Source organism: Rhipicephalus microplus, chromosome 3 (genome assembly GCF_043290135.1).
Source record: "Rhipicephalus microplus isolate Deutch F79 chromosome 3, USDA_Rmic, whole genome shotgun sequence".
Taxonomy (NCBI): Eukaryota; Metazoa; Arthropoda; class Arachnida; order Ixodida; family Ixodidae; genus Rhipicephalus; species Rhipicephalus microplus.
This window is the reverse complement of record NC_134702.1, coordinates 168,777,088-168,796,394: the sequence shown is the minus strand read 5'-3', so window position 1 is coordinate 168,796,394 and position 19,307 is coordinate 168,777,088. Positions and strand designations below refer to the sequence as shown.

The following is a 19,307-nucleotide window of genomic DNA, read 5'->3' as shown; positions in this document are numbered from 1 at the left end:
GGCTGGTGTCTCAAAAAGAAAACTGACCGATTTTACAGGGCCTTTGGAAGGCCCTGTAATTACTGTTTCGTCATTTTTTGGAGTGGTCGAGAGGACCTGGCCTCTTCAGTGGCGCAATCTGCGCCAGTGCACCGGAGGTGTTCATTGCCTCAGTAGAGGTGCCAGACAGGACTGTTTTCGGTGTAGGCTTCGTCGCGATGGACGGAGCTTTTGACTCCACCGGGCCGGAGGTCGAGGGGACCTCTGTAGCTTGTGTGGTACCCTGGCTGGTGCCAGGGTGGACAGGAGCCTTCGGTGGAGCTGTGTTGAGGGAGGGTGGCGCAGCCGAGTCTGCTGCCCCCATGGGGGCTTGTGGCGTTTGCCTCCGCACGCTAGGCATGATCCAACGCATCGCCGAAAACCGTAGTGGTGCTGACCCCCCTCGCACCACTTCGGCATACGACGTGTTCTCGGCATAATGCGCGTAAACGCGCTGCCACGCTTCACGGAAGCTTATGTTCAGTTTGAACTTTGTGGTTATTATTTCTTTTTCTCTTTTCCAGGCCACACATGACCTGGAATATGCGGGATGATCACCCGCACAGTTTGCGCAGTAGATTTCTGAATTACAATTACCGTCAGCGGAATGGACTTTGCTGCCGTATCTCGTGCAGGTAAGCTGCCCTAGACTGTTCTGCGAGGCATGGCCGAACCACTGGCACTTGAAACAGCACCGCGGGTGTGGGATGTATGGTCTCACTGGCAGTTTGAGATAACCTGGTTTTATTAAATGCGAAGCATTTCTTAGTGAACTTCGGCGACATTGAGCGTATCTGTCTATCTAGCCGCCTACGACTTTCAGCTATCCTGGCCGTTCCGGTAATTGTATCAATACCGAACTTGCTATGGAATAACATTACTATATGAAGAACACATTTCACTAGTCAGAACATGAAAATCATGACATGCATGTCAGAAATGTCATGATTTACATTTCGTGATCCTGCAGCTCTTGTGGTGGTTTTGTTCATATGGAATGTTGCGAAACTGGTATGGTATGGCATGATTGCATGCGAACACAAGCGACAGACCCTAACATGAAAATCATGACATGCGTGTTATTTAACAACATGACTACTTGCCACGCTCATGAGGCTCGCGGCCGTTTCACTAGCTTCACATGTACCGAATTCGGTATTGCGCGATGCGAACGGACGACATAAGTAAATGACGCATCCAAACATGAATAAATGACATGCGTGTCATGTAACAACATTACTACATGCCACACTGATGATGTGCTCGCGGCTGTTTCGCTAGCTTCACATGTGCCAAATTCGGTATTACGCGGTGACGAAGGCATGTGACTGGTGCAAACATGATAATCATGAGGTGAGTGTCATACGAGAACATATCTACATGCCACAGTCAAGGCGCCAATACATTTCGACGTGACGCGGTGTGTGGGCTCACGGGCGTTCATTTCGTCGCGTCACGCCGGTGTTGCCACGCAAGGCGCCGGTAGCGCGCCACGCTTCGTTGTTTTGACACATACCCGTTTCAGCGCGTCCGGCGTCCCTCCGTCACGAAAAGAGGGAGACCCAGTGTCGTCTGGGTAACGCATCGGCGCAAAATGCAGCATGTCACATTTCGCGCAGGTTGCCGTCGGGCCGCACCGACGGACGCTGGTCGCGCCTGGCGTCAGACTATAGAGTGCTCGCGTTTGGCTAACGTAGCGTCGGTGTGCCCAGCGTGCGGGCGCGTCAACGTTACGTAGGCGCATATTCGGCCCTTCATGATGCGCTCGCGCCCATTGTGATACCTCAACATATACAAATTTGGTGTTACGTGACGTCAATGAATGACAAAATATATGACTGGTGCAAACATGATAATTCTGACATGCGTGTAATGTGAGAACATAACAACATACTCCGCTCATAGTGTGCGCGCGGGCGTTTCCTTAGCTCCACGTATACTAAGTTGGGTATCACGTTAGTTGAATAGGTGAAAAAGGTGAATGATACATCCAAACATGATAACCATTACACGGAAGTCATGTACGGCATCATTTACCTCCACCTCGTAATGTTGCGCTGATTTTAAAGTGACGTATCAACCTTTCTCATTCGTGCTTCGCATATCATCGATTCCCACTGTGCGTGGGATGTCCCATTTTTTTCTGTAGGGTGTGTGGCGGATCCGAAGGTAGGTATGAGGTGTTTGGTGGGAGGTATTTTTTTTTTGTCTCTTCGTATGATTATGGGTTGCACCTTGATGACATTCTCGTCCTTCCGGCCTATCGATAGTTCTTCATCGGAGAGATCCATCAGATCACCATCTGACACGAGTCTTTTCGCAGTGTTCAAAGTACGATGTGGTGGGATGCTTATGGACGGAATTCTTTTAGGTCATGCGTTCTCTCGTATTTGGTGCGGTCTTTTAGTTCTAGCAGCAGATCTCCACTAGCAGTCCTGATCGCTTTCTACCCGGCGCCTAGGGTTTAAACAAGACACTTGACACTATAAAATGTGAAATAATTCTGGCCTTCTTTTTGTTGCTTTTGCTGTTAATTATGTGATATCTTAGAAATTTTACTTTGTCGGCAGCAATTCAAAAAGGACATTGGTGCGCCAACTGTTTGAGGGACGATCAGTTTGGTGAGAGCCAAGGGATCCTATCAAGATGTGTAATTTGTTCGGCAGACATGCCAGCTACCCACCTTCGAGCCCAACAAGGGCACGCCGTGAGACTCGAAGTAAACACGAACGCCAGCTGTAAATTCCCACTATAACCAATTATAGGATAACCTAGGTAGGTCACGCAACACAAGGTTAACCCTTGCCGCCAAGAAAAAGGTGAAGTAAGTGAAAGATGGAGAGGACGGGAAAGAATAAAAGTGAAAGAAAGGCGAAGATTTGAGAGTATAAGGAGACAAGAAAAGGCGACTTCCGCTTTCCCCTGAGTGGGTCAGCCCAGTGGTGCCGTCTACGTGAAGCAGTGGCCAAAGGGGTGTGTTGCCTCTGCCGGGACGCCTTAAACGTTCCATCTCCAGGCGTCAGCTCAACCCCCAGGATCCCCTTTTCCCCGGACACGGCTCAGCCACGCACGGCTAGGCGTGGGATAGGTTGAAACCCCCCGTTGGCTCGGGTCAATGGTGTTGCTACACACCAAACGCCTGTTTGCGCAGACACCCCTGCGGGGATGAAGAGTCAATTAAAGATAAAAAGAGAAAAACTTTAAAATATAAAAAACAAAGAAAGATAAGGTAAGGGAGAGAGACAGATATAAAGAAACAGATACAAAAAATGTATAAAAAAACAAAGATCAACACAGAAGTAAAGACATAGAAGAAAAGAATATTAAGAAAAGAGAAAAAAGGAGAAGCAGAGAGAGATTGAAAGGGTATATATACATAAGAATACGAATTGAAAAAGCAAAAAAAGATTTAGATGAAGAAAGAGAGAGAAACAGGAACAGGCACACAAAAATATTTACAAAAAACCGAGAAATAGAAGGGAAGATTGAAAAAAAATCAGTGAATGTTATTCTGAAGGCGCTGTGTTAGAGTGCCTCGAGTGTGCAGCAGAAGTGAACGAGTGCATCAAGTCACGTCACACGTGAGACATGGGCGCTATCTGGCAGTTATCCTGGAAAACAGGGCACGAGCCGTGCGTGCCCGTCTCTGAGGTGATAACGTGTAGAACGCAAAGCGACGGGTAGGTGCCACCACCGTATTAGCAAAGCGTTTTAAACACTTGCCTTTTCGTGCAAGCGTTGCATGGCCAGCGCAGCTTTATGAAGGCTACGATCCTTAGTATTACCTATGCATACTTCTTAGTAAAAAATACACATGCATAATATTGACGTGTTTTTATAGTGCCTCAGATATGCGTAATATTGATTTTTAATTGACAATCGCACAAGTATGAATGCTGAATTTTGAGCAACATTGGTGGGCGCTGCGGATGGTGTCGGCCATTTGGAATATTGTTTGGCCGCATTGGTGCCGTTTAGAGTACCAATAAAGCCAAACAAGCAGACAAGCAGGCAGACCAAAAGTTTTTCATCGAAGGTCCCCAAGAAAGGCTATCGTCTTCAAAAAAGGCCACCTTAGGACAAATAAAGAACGCCATATTACTGCGCTCTTCTTTCCGGATCGGCATCCTTTGTGCGAAGCAGCCTTAATACTTTCCTTTATTTACTTATTTTTTTGCGCTGTCGAACCGCACTGCCAATTCTTTCTACACGCACATTCGGTTCAATTTGGACACAGTACACGTGCTGAGTGCCCTTCTTGATTCTGAAGACTGCAGGATGTTTTCGCGTCAGGGGACTATATTTGAAACAGCTGCGTTGGCTTCCTGTCTGAAATTGGAATGGTTAATGACCGGCGGCAGAAAGATTCGACAGGTGACCTGCTAGAGTGACAGTCTAGGCTGGACAACAGGGTGCGGCTCAGCACATATGCTTCGTTCGATGTGACAAGGCTGATCACTTCTCATACCCAAGCGACATCACAGTTTGCTTGTACCTGAGGGCGTAATGCAAAATCTGAAAGGAAAAGTGGCCATCATAACCGGTGAGTAAAAATGTTTTTTTTATGATTTCCGATTCACTAAACTGTTCAATCTGCTATATTGATGCACAGGCATGAACGGGCATACTGTGTGCGAATAATATACCTTTCATAGGCTCCCAATATCAAGTACATAGGTAACAAACTTTATTAATCCAGCGATAAAGATAACTGCTCGGGCTGGCATATCAAGGGAAAACCGTATTAAAACGCCGGATGAATGCTCACGCCACACGGACTCAATTCGATATTTCTTATGACCAGTGCAAGTAGGAACTGGAAGCCACCTTGACTAAAATATTACAACAATGAAATCACAATCAACATATTGTGACACGATAGACATTTGTGAGAGCTAACGACGAAAAAACTCAAAACTCGCGTTTATGTAAAAAAGTGATAAAAATAATATATATATATATATATATATATATATATATATATATATATATATATATATATATATATATATATATATATATATATATATATATAAGGGAAAGAAGTGTATACCTAAGGGCTCGTTTTTTTTTTTCGTGTTTTTAACACAATAATAATGAGATATAACAGACAGTAATGCCAAGGAATGTACAGGGGAAGTTATTAACATTAATGGAATGTAAATAAGAAGAAAGAAAAGTGGATGAAAAAATTACCAACTGTAAGCAGGAATCGAACCTACGACCTTCATCCACTTTTCTTTCTTCTTATTTACATTCCATTAATGTTAATAACTTCCCCTGTACATTCCTTGGCATTACTGTCTGTTATATCTCATTATTATTGTATATATATATATATATATATATATACACTAAACGGGAAAAAAGGTTAATATATATATATATATATATATATATATATATATATATATATATATATATATATATATATATCGAGAAAGAGAAAGTTAGATAGATAGATAAATAGATAGATAGATAGATAGATAGATAGATAGATAGATAGATAGATAGATAGATAGATAGATAGATAGATAGATAGATAGATAGATAGATATTCTGCATCAATCAAATTTGTTGACGTGGGAACGCTTTGACTGGAGCTCCACCCAGGTCGTCGCTTACTACGACCTGTAGACCGCTCCAGACAACGCTGGATCTTCCGGCGCCGCCGGCGCACTGCAGCTTCCCGCCTTCGGTTCACTCAGCAACTGCGCTCACACTAATAAATGAATGCATTGCGAGCACAGCCACCGACTTTTCTTTATCAATTGGACGAAATATCAGACGTCTTTCCTCGAGTGCATGGTCTTCGCCAGTTGTTTTGGTGCAAAAGAAAGACGGAACAGTACGTTTTTGTGTGGATTACTGGGCACTGAACAAAGTAACGCGCAAAGATGTCTACCCTCTCCCACGAATCAACGATGCACTAGATTCGTTGCATGGCTCTTACAAGCTGCCACTCTAGCGTCGCCAGCGCGAAGTCGGCCAAGGGGAATGACAGCATGTTAGTTCGTTCCGTACGCAAGCAGAGACAGTGACGAGATCAGAGACGTGAGAAAAAAAACAAACCTTACTCTAGTGATAATGCAGCACACGGGAACTAGTACAACACTTCAATACAACCAACAATATACATCAACACTTAATACAACAAAAATACATATAAAGAAACAATAAATCAGCTTACGAGACAGGACTATTACAAACTACACAAGCTAAAAACAATAGAACTACGGAGGAGAAAGCTCGAAGGTATAAACAGGTGAAGGCATACGTGTGATGACCGGCAGCGTTGCGTCCCCGACGATCGGATGCGAGAAGTCGAAGAGAGTTCTGGCACGACTGCGATGTCGGCGGTGATGCAACGCTGGTGACTCCGGGAGGCTAGTGCTTGCAGGTGACTTCGAGCAGGTTGAGCTAACTCGAGGCGAAGTCCCGAGGTCTACGTTGCAGGCGTTAATATCGCGTCACAACTAGACGAACGGCTAAGTTTAGGTGGCCAGCCGATACAGAGCCACACTAAAAACTTCTAGAAGAGATGCTTGTTGATCTGTTTCTACACCATGTTGGTCAGCGACTAGTCTGCCTAAGGCCAAAATCCTGCGCTTAAATCCCCCTCGCGTCTCCTCGCTCTCTTCCTTGGGGACAAGAGACCTCTACATGGGTCCAATCTAGCGCGTTTCATTGATGGAAACTCCGCCCCAAAAATATATTGACCCCACCCCTTTTTAATTAGGAGAGAGCCCTCAACTAGCGAGAGTGACAACCTGTTGGGGTGTTGTCATATGGTTTGGCCACCAGAGGTTTTCTCACGGTTTTCCCCGTGAGAACGGTCAGACTGTTTGGGCTCTCAGCCGGTGCGTCCCGTAGTCTAATCCTTGTTCGGGGTACATCGCGGCCCTCCACGACCCTGTAGACGCCGCCGCAGTTACAAAAGGATCAAACGTCGGCGGCGACGTTCGAAGAAGAGCACCCCATTCTGTACTTCTCGGCTCTCTTTCATGCGCCCGCCGTTCCTACGGTCAGTGGGAAAGTACGACGTCCGTTAATCGCCGTGACGCGGGGTCGCCAAAAATGGCCGTCCGTGACATTGCCCCCCACTTTCAGAATGTTAATCATAACATTTGCTTCACACAGAGGGGAATTTTTCGACAACAAGGAACAAAACACCACCAACAAGGGAGACATGAGGACTGTCCCTCTCATACACAACATAAATAGGCAGAGTGCATCAAAGTAACAACAAAAGGAAAAAAAACAATTGTTAGAATACCAGCTTCAGTTACACGCAACAATATCAATGCGCCATACAACAAGAAAAAGAAATAGCCGTGTACGGCAGCCATCAATACAGAATACACTGCACAAATGTATACTACGAAACAAAACAGAACAGGTGCGCTCCTCTACTGTAGTGAAATCCTTCACTGTGCATTACAACATGTAAAAACAATCAATGAACTAAGCAAAAAGAAACTAACTCAAAATACACTTCTTGTACAATGAAATATGCACATACAAACAGAAATCCAATGACGAAAGGAAAAAAATAACATGTTCATAGACCTCAAGAACTATATCCGGCTCAAGTAATTGGCTCCCACGTTTTCGCTACCCTTAATATGCGTAATGGTGAACTGGTACTCTTGGAGTAGTAAACTCCAACGAAGTACTCGAGCGTTCAGCTGTTTCGCCTGTTGGATATAACTCAGAGGCTCGTGGTCTGTCTGGACACAAAAATGTACTCCATATAAGTCCATCGAGATATCTGAATTCCCCGTACCAACGCAAGAAATTCGCGTTCGAAGGTTTTTTAGGAAGCCTCCCGTGGAAGCAGCTTTCGGCTGGCATAAGCTGTGGGCTGGAGCTTGCCTTCGTGGGCCTGCATGAGCATGGCTCCGAGACTTGTGTCCGATGCGTCCGTTCGAAGAACGAATGGTTGGTGCAAATTAGGTAGCCGTAGTATCGGCTCCGTAGAGACATATTGTTTGAGACTTCGAAAAGCCTCCTCGTGGGCTGCTGTCCCTCTCCTCGTACCTTTTCAGTAAGTTGGCGTGGAAGATTTTTCTGCCGCCAGCCGTGTCTATGACGTAGTCACCTTCCCCTTTCTTTTCCCGGACTTCAAAAGGGCCCTTCCATTGCAGCAGCAGCTTGTTCGTGTCGGTGGGAAGTGAAATCAGTACCTTGTCTCCCGGGTTGAAACTCCGCTTCTTCTCCTTTCGATTGTACAGCTTCGTGTACCGTGCTCCGGCTTTTTCCAACTCCTCGTGTGCCAGGCGGCAAGTTTCCTCCAAACGGTTCCGAAGCTCGAAGACATGCTGGTACGTCGTCTTAGCTTCTTCAGTCAAGTCGGCGTTCGTCCACAGCTCCTTCAGTATCGCCAAAGGTCCCCTCACATGGCGGCCGTAGAGAACTTCGAAGGGTGAAAACCCCATACTGGCCTGCGGAACCTCCCTCTAGGCCTTTCCTTATTAAACTTGTCTCGGAACCCATCCGCCGTGAAGTGAAAGCGCTTCAGGAGGGCAGTTTTAGCCTTGGTGTAGTCCACTGCATCTGGAGGTGGTAGCCTGCATAAACACTTAGCGCCTCTTCTGTAAGACATGTCGAACACGTCGTCGCCCATTGGCTTTCCAGCCACATTTGCCCTCTGGCGATGCTCTCAAACCGGCGTATAAACGCATCTAAGTCGTCCCTTCCTTCATCAAAGATGACGAGCAGTCTACCTGTGTGTATTCTCAAACTCGGCTCCCCCCCGGCATCGCCGTGCTCACTGCTGGATTGCCTCACCCTGCTACTCTCACTGAGGCGAATCTTTAATTGCAGTAACTGCATTTCCCGTTCTCCGGCTTCCCTTGCCGCTTCCCTTGCCGCTTCTCGTTCTTTCTCCCTTTCTTTGCGCTCTCTCTCATTTTCTTCGTGCTCTCTCTCCTTTTCTACGCCTTCTCTTTCCCTTTTTTTTCCTTTTCCTCCCAGGCCAGTGCCCGCTCTTCCCTCGCTAACGCCTGCGCCTGTTCCTGCTGCTCCTTAACCCGTTGTCTCAGTTCGGCGCCCTCGAGGCCTAACTGCTTACCATGCGCGATACACTTATCAAACTCCATACACTCCATACTGCAAACTGTCACTATAATGCCACTATAAAACCAGCGCAATCTTATGCAGGATGCAACCACTTCAACTGTGTGGCTCTATCACCACGCTGTCCGCACGGTTCTCGTTCACCCCTCACTGTCTTACTCTTGTACGGAACGTCCTTTTCGCGGACGCCAGTTTTGTTACAAGCTCCCACTCTAGCGTCGCCAGCGCGAAGTCGGCGACGGGAATGACAGCATGTTAGTTTGTTCCGTACGCAAGCAGAGACAGTGACGAGATCAGAGACGTGAGAAAGCACAACAAACTTTACTCTAGTGATAGTGCTGCACACGAGATCTAGTACAACCCTTCAACACAACTAACAAAATACATCAAGACTTGATACAACAAAAATACACATAAAGAAACAATAAATCAGCTAACTAGAGAGAACTATTACAAACTACACAAACTAACAATAATAGAACTTCGGAGGAGAAAGTTTGAAGATATAAACAGGTGAAGGCATACGTGTGATGACCGGCAGCTAGCGTCCCCGACGATCGGATGCGAGAAGTCGAAGACAGTTCTGGCACGACTGCGATGTCGGCGGTGTTGCAACGCTGCTGACTCCGGGTGGCTACTGCTTGCAGGTGACTTCGAGCAGGTTGAGCTAATTCGAGGCGAAGTCCCGATGTCTACGTTGCAGGCGTTAATTTCGCGTCACAACTAGACGAACGGCTAAGTTTAGGTAGCCAGCCGATAGAAAGCCACACTAGAAACTTCTAGAAGAGATGCTTGTTGATCTGTTTCTACACCATGTTGGTCAGCGACTAGTCTGCCTAGAAGGCCAAAATCCTGCGCTTAAATCCCCCTCGTGTCTCCTCGCTCTCTTCCTTGGGGACAAGAGACCTCTACATGGGTCCAATCTTGCGCGTTTCATTGATGGAAACTCCGCCCCAAAAATATATTGACCCCACCCCTTTTTAATTAGGGGAGAGCCCTCAACTAGCGACAGTGACAACCTGTTGGGGTGTTGTCATACGGTTTGGCCACCAGAGGTTTTCTCACGGTTTTCTCTGTGAGAACGGTCAGACTGTTTGGGCTCTCAGCCGGTGCGTCCCGTAGTCTAATCCTTGTTCGGGGTACATCACGGCCTTCCACGACCCTGTAGACGCCGCCGCAGTTACAAAAGGATCAAACGTCGGCGGCGACGTTCGAAGAAGAGCACCCCATTCTGTACTTCTCGGCTCTCTTTCATGCGCCCGCCGTTCCCACGGTCAGTGGGAGAGTACGGCGCCCGTTAATTGCCGTGACGCGGGGTCGCCAAAAATGGCCATCCGTGACAATGCCGCAGATCATTTTTCCAGCCTTGACCTGCGATCGGGCTACTGGCAAATACCAGTTTCCGAATTTGAAAATGAGAAGACGGCTTTTACCACCCCAGATGGGCTATATGAATTTAACGTAATGCCCTTCGGACTTAGTAACGCGCCCGCTACCTTCGAACGTATATTCGATAGCGTACTGCATGGCCTGAAGTGGAAAACCTGATTCTACTAACTCGACAACATCATAGCTTTTTGGTCTACCTTCTCGAAACATCTGCAACGTCTCGGAGAAGCCCTATAGATTGCCTTGCAAAATCTGGTTCACAGCTGAATACGAAAAAATGCACCTTCGCAAGCAAGACGATCAACGTTCTAGAGAACCACGTCAGCGAAGATGGTATTCGACTGGATCCTGAAAAACTTGCCGCCGTCCTCGAGTTTTCCCGTCCGTTGCATCAGAAAGACCTGCGCAGTTTTCTCGGCTTGGCATCCTACTTTCGGCAATTTATACGCGATTTCGCAAGGCTTGCATCTCCACTTCATCAACTGCTCGCAAGTAACACGGCATTCGTCTGGTCCGAAGACTGTGAAAAGGCTTTCCTGGCGTTCAAGCAAGCCCTGACATCTGACCCGGTACTATGTCACGCAGATGGTCTCTCTCGCTGGCCTCTACCCAACCGTGATAGCCCACCGTCACACATTTCCACCGTGCCATTACTCATCGCGGGTCTCAGTTGGCTAAGATCTGGCCACCCACCTACCCTTGTGTCCCATCAACGCGTTGGTCATTACTGGCGCTCTGTAATAGCACGCTTAAAAGGCACATACGCTCCTCCGAATGCCCGAATTCGTCGACAACTGTAACAATTCAAGCTTCACGACAGTGTTTTACATCGCTATATTCACCAAGTTGAAGGAAACAAATGAATCCGCGTTATACCGCGTTGTCTACAACGTCAGGTTCTTGCGACATTCCACGATGATCTTGCTGCTGGGCATCTCGGCTATCGCAAAACGTACGACAAAATACGCAGTCGGTTCACTTGGCCTGGCCTCTCATCCGCCATTGCCAAATATGTTTCTTCGTGTGCCTTATGTCAACGGCGGAAACGACTCACTAGTGCTCCTTCTGGCTTTCTCCAACCTCTTCCTTGTCGCGCTTTGCCACTCGAAATCGTCGGGATAGACTTGTACGCCCCCTTCCCGTGACCTCCAATGGAAATCGTATTGTGACGGCTGTTGACCACCTCACTCGTTACGCGGAAACAAACTCGCTGCACGCTGGTACAGCCACTGAAGTAGCCCACTTTTTCTGCGTAACATATTTTTACGCCATGGAGCTCCCCGTGTTCTACTCAGCGACCACGGCAAGGTCTTTCTTCTATTGTTGCTGAGGTTCTACGAGCCGCCAACACCATCCACAAGACAACTTCTACTTATCATCCACAAACAAATGGCTTGACAAAAAGCTTTCATCGTACCCTCTCGGACATGATTGCCATGTACGTCAACCCTGACCACACGAACAGGGATGCCATTTTGACATTCGTAACGTTCGCGCACAGTACGGCTATGCAATGCACCACCGAATTTTCTCCCTATTTTCTGGTCCATGCTAACTCTCCAAGTGTAACTCTCGACATCTCCTTCCTTTCAACTCCTGCTATCTCAGCAGGCCCTTTATCCGCACAAAATTGTCTCGCCTCGAGCACTGCCATCATCTGGCCCAAATCAACACCGGCATCTCACAGGAAGCCCGCAAGTCTCACTATGACTCAACTCACTGTGCTGTCTCCTTTTCTCCAGGAGACAAAGTTCGTCTCTGGACTCCCGTACGCGTGCCCGCCTTATGTGAAAAATTTCTCAGTCGTTTTATAGGACCCTATATGGTGATTTAACAAACGTCCCCCGTTAATTACCGTATCTCACCACTTAACGATCCCTCTGACTACCGTTGCCGTGGGACAGAAATTGTGCACGTTTCTTGACGAAGCTGTATAACCGACGCAATTCTTAATATTGGCTCTCGCGCGGCCAAAAGGCCGCTTCCTGCGTGGCGAGGAATTGCTGTGAGCCCAGTCACCGACTCTTCTTTATCAATTGGTCGTGTCATCATCGTTTATATAATTTCCTCATCTGTAGATACCATCATCAGTCTCGAATAAAGCTCTTCCTCATAACACACACACACACACACATATATATATATATATATATATATATATATATATATATATATATATATATATATATATATATATATATATATATATATATATATATATATATATATATATATATGTGTGTGTGTGTGTGTGTGTGTGTGTGTAGGGGAATAAATAAATAAAAAAGAGGGACAGAAAAAGTGGGTTGTAACATTTGGTAGACCCCCTTAACGTAAACAAAGACACAAGATCTTACAACAGAGTGAATGGCTATCAAAAGTTTTCCCGTCCCCTCCACGAGTGGTTAATAGACGTGTCAAGCACAATTATCCTTTTCGGTCAAAAACCGATAAGACATATATAACTGGATTTCAGCCATGCGCCAAGGCCCGCTGCGAGGTGTGCAAACACATGCAGGTAACCAACGTTGGTGAAAGCACACATGCCAATTCCAAGTACTCCATTATTTGAAACCTTAACTCGGACAGCTCTAATCTAAACCACCTTCTCGAGTGCAATATATGCGGTATGCAATACATAGGATAGACTGACACGGCTTTCCGCCTCTGCTTCAATAACCGCCGTTCCCATGTTCATTCACTTTCGGATCTGCCCCTGTCTCGGCATATTAACTCCGGAAACCATCCATTTGATTCCATCAAGGTTACACTCTTAAAAAGCGGTCTCTTTAGCACAAAAGAACGTGAACAGCGCGAATCATAAGTCATTTATAAATTTAATACAATAAAAGCTTGTCACTCCAGGCATATTTTCTTCAATTCGCTGTCTGGAGGATGCAGAATAATATTCATCCCAGCGAAACGTTTTTGTTTACTTGTTTCTTTTTATTCTTTTTTTCTGCATTTTTTTCTTTCATCTCGAGCAGAGCACGTGTTCGGCCGTGCAACGTAAACACGCACTTTCCGAGAAAGGTGGGTAACTGTCGAAGAATTTTCGAGCTCCCTCCCGCCCCCCATGAAATCACTCTGCAGATAAACGAGTGAATAACATATTCAATCCCCAGGGTAAAAAAAAAATTGAAAAACAACCTCCAATATTTTTTAAACATTCTGAGCCCCACAGCAGCTTGGCATGTGCGTATCCTACACGTTTCTTTGTGCAGAGCTGTGACACAAGTGACCCTTGTTTGTTTGTCTTTTTTTTCTTTTTTTTTTCCTTAAGCCTTTACCACATTGCTCTAACGTGGCCATCTTCGTCAGGCTTTAGGAGCAAGTAAGGAGGCGGTTGGGAGAACCGGTGCAACGCCACAGCGACACTGATCGCAAGCAATTTACTTGGCGTCATTTTCAAGCTACGGGATGAAGTTGATGAGGTGTGAGCCTGAGGAGTGAAACTTCACAATGTATCACTAGATTGGGGTTATTTTTGCCACTTGAACTATTTAGCCACCTGGACCAAAAAAACTTGTCTTGATTCCATGTTGTTTGGCCACTGTTTGTGTGTACACTTCTTTTTGCACAAAATACACAAGCTATGCGTAGGTGGAAGTAGGCTCAAGCACACATGGTCGTTTGACTACTTTACTTATCAGTATGGACCAACTATGAGTATATGATGAGTTGTTTGGCCACTGATGTATCTGTGCACTTTTTTTTCTCTCTCTCTCGGCTGAAAGATTACATAAAACTGCATCAGAGCGAACTAAATTTTGTCTTATGATGATCGGTCTCCAATCGAAACGTCACCAATACACAGTTTTTTAGATGCGTGTATTGATTTTCACCAAATTTATTTTTTAATGCCACATGTCACCCTTTCGCCATGAACCTAATAAACAGTTAGTGGCTGAAATAAGACTTATTCATCACCAAGCATTCGAGAAACAGCACAGCATAATGTATCATCGGATACCAGGTCATTGCGGTATATACGGCATTGACCGCGCAGATGAGGCCACTAGATCTGCGCACGACGGTACCCAATACAGAGCTATCTCATTCTCAAGATCCGACGCAACTACAAGACTTCGTTCGCTTGCACGTGATCTCACACTAGCACAGTGGAACTCGACAGTATTCACAACCGCGTGACTGCATAACTTCGATCCGTATCTCCAGCTTCGTCTTCCCTCAGGAATATCTCGAGCAGAGGAGACTTCTATGCCGAATGTGGCTTGGAGTGGCCTTCGCGAACGCGTACTTCTATCTTTTTGGAATGGCCAGCTCTTTTACATGCATGACTTACTGCAGCTGCGAAGAAACCATCGCCCACTTTCTATGTGAGTGTACCCACTTCAACGTGCCAAGACAAGAACTTGCTAAATCTTTGGATAGACTAGATCATCGTCCGTTGTCGGAAGAAAGGATTCTGGGTCATTTGCCGAGCCCATCCTCAGCTCAGAAGGCTTTGAATGCTTTGCTTCACTTTTTGCGGACAACTGGCCTCAGAGACAAACTTTGGTGTCTTATTATCATTGATCTTGCATTTCGTTTGTCGCTATTTACGTATTTGCTCTCTCTGTCATTGCAACATTTCTTTTCTAGCATCTTTTATTCCCCTCGCTCCTTTCCCCAGCACTAGGTAGCTAGCCAGTCTAAGAACTGCCTAACCTCCCCGTCCTTCTGCTCAATCTTTCCTCCTCCTCCTTGTTCAGCTTGCACTACTTCTAAAAGGCTGGAGCCATAGAGGAGCTTGTGATAACCTAGCTTCTTCAAGCTTCTTTATTTGGTCGTCTGCTTATCTCCTCGGTCTGCTTCGAAGTGAAAAGCCCATCGTATTTGCCTTAAATTTGAATATACTACTTAGCTAGGGCTTATTGAGCATAGCAGTGAAGAGTTTGATCTTGATTGATAAGGCTGTAATTAAAATGGCAGAATTTACCTTGGGTTCAATTAGCCAGGTCATGATTAGTGTTGGCATGGGGTCATGACGTCGACGAAGGCAGAGACTATAGGTCGAAGATCTCTCGCAAATCTGCTGGTTCCCGCCCATCTTGATTCTACGGAAAAAGCGTTTTTACGAACAGCTTCCACAGATCACTTTTAAATACAACACTACAGCGAATGCAGCACTGCACATCATCCATTCAATCTTCTATGCGCTGGTTTCTCTGACAACTCTCTCTACATAACTCTTTCAGTTGATGTGCGTACCTTGCTAGCTGATTAGCTTTGCCGGAATAAAGGGGTTTCTACATTGTGGTATCGTACCTAAGCTGTTTTTGGCATATATAGACGAGGTCTGGGCACTTTTCCCTTGTGGTTGTTGCTTGTTTATAATCATGAGAAATGCATCGTAGAGCACATCGAGACCTCATATACCACAAAAGTCAGTTGTTGTTTGTGATAATTATCGCCATCATCTTCACCGTCAGGTCATCGTTGTGACGTATTTTGGGTACCTAGCATGCACTGTGATGTGATGGCAGAAAGAGAATATGTGGGCTGGAACGCGCTTGGTCTTCATCTTCATCAGCAGCATCGTCATCGTCAATGGCGGTTGCGGCGCACAATGCCAACACCAACGGACAAGCCTCGACCATAAGGATCTTCGCTTCCATATGTTGTTACCGAAAGAGGGAATAAGATGGAAATTTCGGGCAGGAGTTAGGCGCCCGCAAGTTGCGTGATGGACGCCAACGTCCATGATCGTACGAGGGCTGTTTTGTGGGCTACTCTTTCTTGAATACTGTGGCAGAACAGCGCATAAACCGCGACGATGAGCACAGAGGGCACAGCACTGTTCTTCCAATATATTCGCATAACTGTGTTTATGCGACAAAGACTTCACGTGCTGATTAGAAAGGCAGCGTCACAGAGAGAAGGATACTAGCCCGTAGCGTTAAAAATAGTGCCCTGTGGAGCGAGCCCGTCTAAACGCTAAGTCGCAGCAGGCGTTTCGTGCATTGCCACAAGCTCTGCTCATTATCATTGAAAGGTTGTGAAAACGCCACTTACCCATAAATCAAAGAGATGTCTCGCTACATAGTTTTATAAAAAACTTACTGTTCAGATTTGTCACACGTACGCAAAGTGAAGCTCAGTACTCGCTTTCTAGGGCCATCTGTCGTGCTAGCTTGTTTTCTGTTTGAAACTAACATTACTGCGGTAACATTCCTCTCAATGTGGCCTCTTCCTGGTTGACAGGCGCCTCAACGGGCATCGGTGAAAGCACGGCTTTACATTTTGCCTCCGCTGGTTGTTGGCTTACGCTCACTGCACGGAACGAATCCAACCTAAAGCGAGTAGCGGAAGCATGCTACGAACGAGGGCTCCCTAGAGACAAGGCAAGTAACCAGGAGCTTTGCCCATCTTAGCCAATAAGAACGATTAGGGACCACCAACACCTGCGAGTTGAAAGCAGGCTGATTATTTGCTGCTGATTATTGTACTTCATAAAATATACGCACTTTTGAAAACACTTTATTTGGCCCATGCATAGTTCCGCGTCAGAAATAAACCGCACCCTACTTATGTTTTTGTTAAAACAGCGCAAAAAGCAAGCGCCTCGGCTGAAGTGGTCAGACATGGATGTTATGCCCCCCCGCCCCTCTCGTGCCGGGGCTACGCTGTGATCTACGCGTTTATTTGAAGTGGTTCGCTGTTCTAGCTCAAGTACTCCAGCCTGATTCATTTTCAGCGTCTAATGAAAATAGCACAAATGACGAAGACAAACAAAGAAACAGCAGTTAGAAACTCCTTTGTCTTTCTAGGTCTCTTTCTTTTTTACAGTAAAGCTGCAAAAACGTTGAAAGCAAATGCGGTCTATAAACCTAAACACCTAGAAAGACCATATGAATGCTCCACGGATAGCGCCCATAGACAAGAGACGCGTAGTACAACACTTTTAGGCAGTCCTCGCGCAACGCCTCCCCACCTCTATCGATGTTTTTCTCATGAGTGTCTCGATACCTGGCGGCGGCGCTTGTAGCCAGTTGCTGTCACCCTTTGCCTGGTAACATAGAGAGCGCTCTTTTAGCGGCACCCCTTTGAACTCGATATGGGATGTACGGGCGTCGTTCGCTCTTACGACGAAGAACTTGAACTGAACGCGAGCACAGGCGCCAATGAGCTTGATAGACGCATGATATGTTAACATATATTCCACGTCTGTCATATATACTAAATTCCACGTCCTATATAAAATTCTATTATATTCCGCGTCTATCGTAAAAATGCTGCAGAGACTTAAGCCTGCGGCTGCATATTATGCTGCGCCAGGCTCCAGTCTACACAGTACTTGAAGGGCTCAGAATGTGTCCTATTCGCCGTAAGCATTAAAACTGCGTCAAGCACCATTCTTCATGTATCTCACGGAGAATTACTAAAGCTTCGACATGGATGTAATGTTGCTGACCAAAACTTGCACAGCGCTAATTACTTTATTACTCTGCTTCCAAATACTTTCCAGGTGCTTGTAGTTCCCGGCGACATATCGGTCGAAAAAGAAGTCGCGAGTGTTGTTAACAAGGCGGTGAAGCACTTCGGAAAAATTGATATACTGGTGAGTTATATGCATTGCATTCATGGTAAGAAATAACGTTGCGGAAATTGGCCTCCACGTGTATATGAATAGTGTGCATGCAGAAAGCGCAAGGAAAATATTGTGATAAACATACACTAACTATAACATACTAATCTCTTTCAGTTACGTTTGTGTTCCAGAAACTTAAAATATTATGCATATTACTATGAAATATACGGCTGGCAAGCTGTGACGCATATTTTATGCTTGCTACGTGCTTGCTACATTTACAGACTTCTACAAATTGAAATTAAACTATGTTATGCACCTGCACAAAAGCATATTTCATACCTACACCATTTGGAAGAACTTAGAATAGAAAGTGAGAGCGTAGCGTACAGATCTGCCTTATTTATGTTCCTTATGCGTAGGATTGATAAGCAAAGCTATCAACCCTACGCATAAGTAAGCAGTCTTTCAGAGATGTGGTACTGCATTTTTCGGCCGAACACTTCATTGTTGAGAGGGTATGAAAAATTGTTCAGAATCGAGTTATGGTGAAACTAACAACGATAACAATCCATCGGCTTGTGCGGTTCAGCACTCGCCAGAAGATTGTAGGTTACTGTAGATTCCGTTGCAGCATCTTCAGTGATTCTATATTCCAGATATTTTCGAATACCTAGATCAGTGGTGAACGTCATCGCATTTTTTGTAGTTTTACGATGCATTCATGAACACGCCAGCGGCAGCTCACATTAGGGGCAGGACTAAAGTAATAAGTGCACCAATCTTTTTGTTTCTTCGTACCGTCGGAAAAGAAGGCTGAAGCTTTCTGCACTCTATGCTAAGTTCTATGAGCTAAATTTTATGAGCTTTATGGGAAGCACTATTCCAAAAAATGACATTTATGAATACAAAGCGGGTGCATGCGGAACGCGCTGGGGTATTATTATCAAGCACTTACGCTAACTTTATCATGATTCACTGCCGCTACGCGTATTCTTTGTGGATAATGTATTCAGGCAGTGTTACAAATGCTCTCTCTTTGCGCCATATAGGTTAACAATGCTGGGATTATTCAAAAAGGATCCGTCGAAACAGCCTCTATGGAAGACTTTCACCGGGCATGGGCGACTAACTTTTGTGGTCCACTCTACATGATGAAAAACGCTCTTCCCTACTTGCGTCACACCAAAGGTGGTGTATTAGTTGTACTTAATTGTGTTATATCACCATTGAACCGAAAATGTTTAGCCTGGCTCTGTTCAATGTGCTCTTTGCTTAAATTTTTTGA

At 45.7% G+C, this 19,307-nt stretch overlaps 1 protein-coding gene across 1 annotated transcript in view; it reads left to right on the top strand.

Annotated features, from left to right (window-relative positions):
• Nucleotides 1-4,422: 4,422 nt before the first annotated feature.
• LOC119170683 (putative oxidoreductase TM_0325) overlaps nucleotides 4,423-19,307 on the top strand; it is a 31,692-nt gene continuing 16,807 nt past the window's right edge. The window contains exons 1-4 of the mRNA XM_037421922.2: nucleotides 4,423-4,561; nucleotides 16,693-16,832; nucleotides 17,957-18,049; nucleotides 19,072-19,210. Of these exons, the coding sequence (XP_037277819.2) occupies nucleotides 4,525-4,561; nucleotides 16,693-16,832; nucleotides 17,957-18,049; nucleotides 19,072-19,210 (409 nt within the window). The 5' untranslated portion in view covers nucleotides 4,423-4,524. The remainder of the gene's footprint in view (nucleotides 4,562-16,692; nucleotides 16,833-17,956; nucleotides 18,050-19,071; nucleotides 19,211-19,307) is intronic.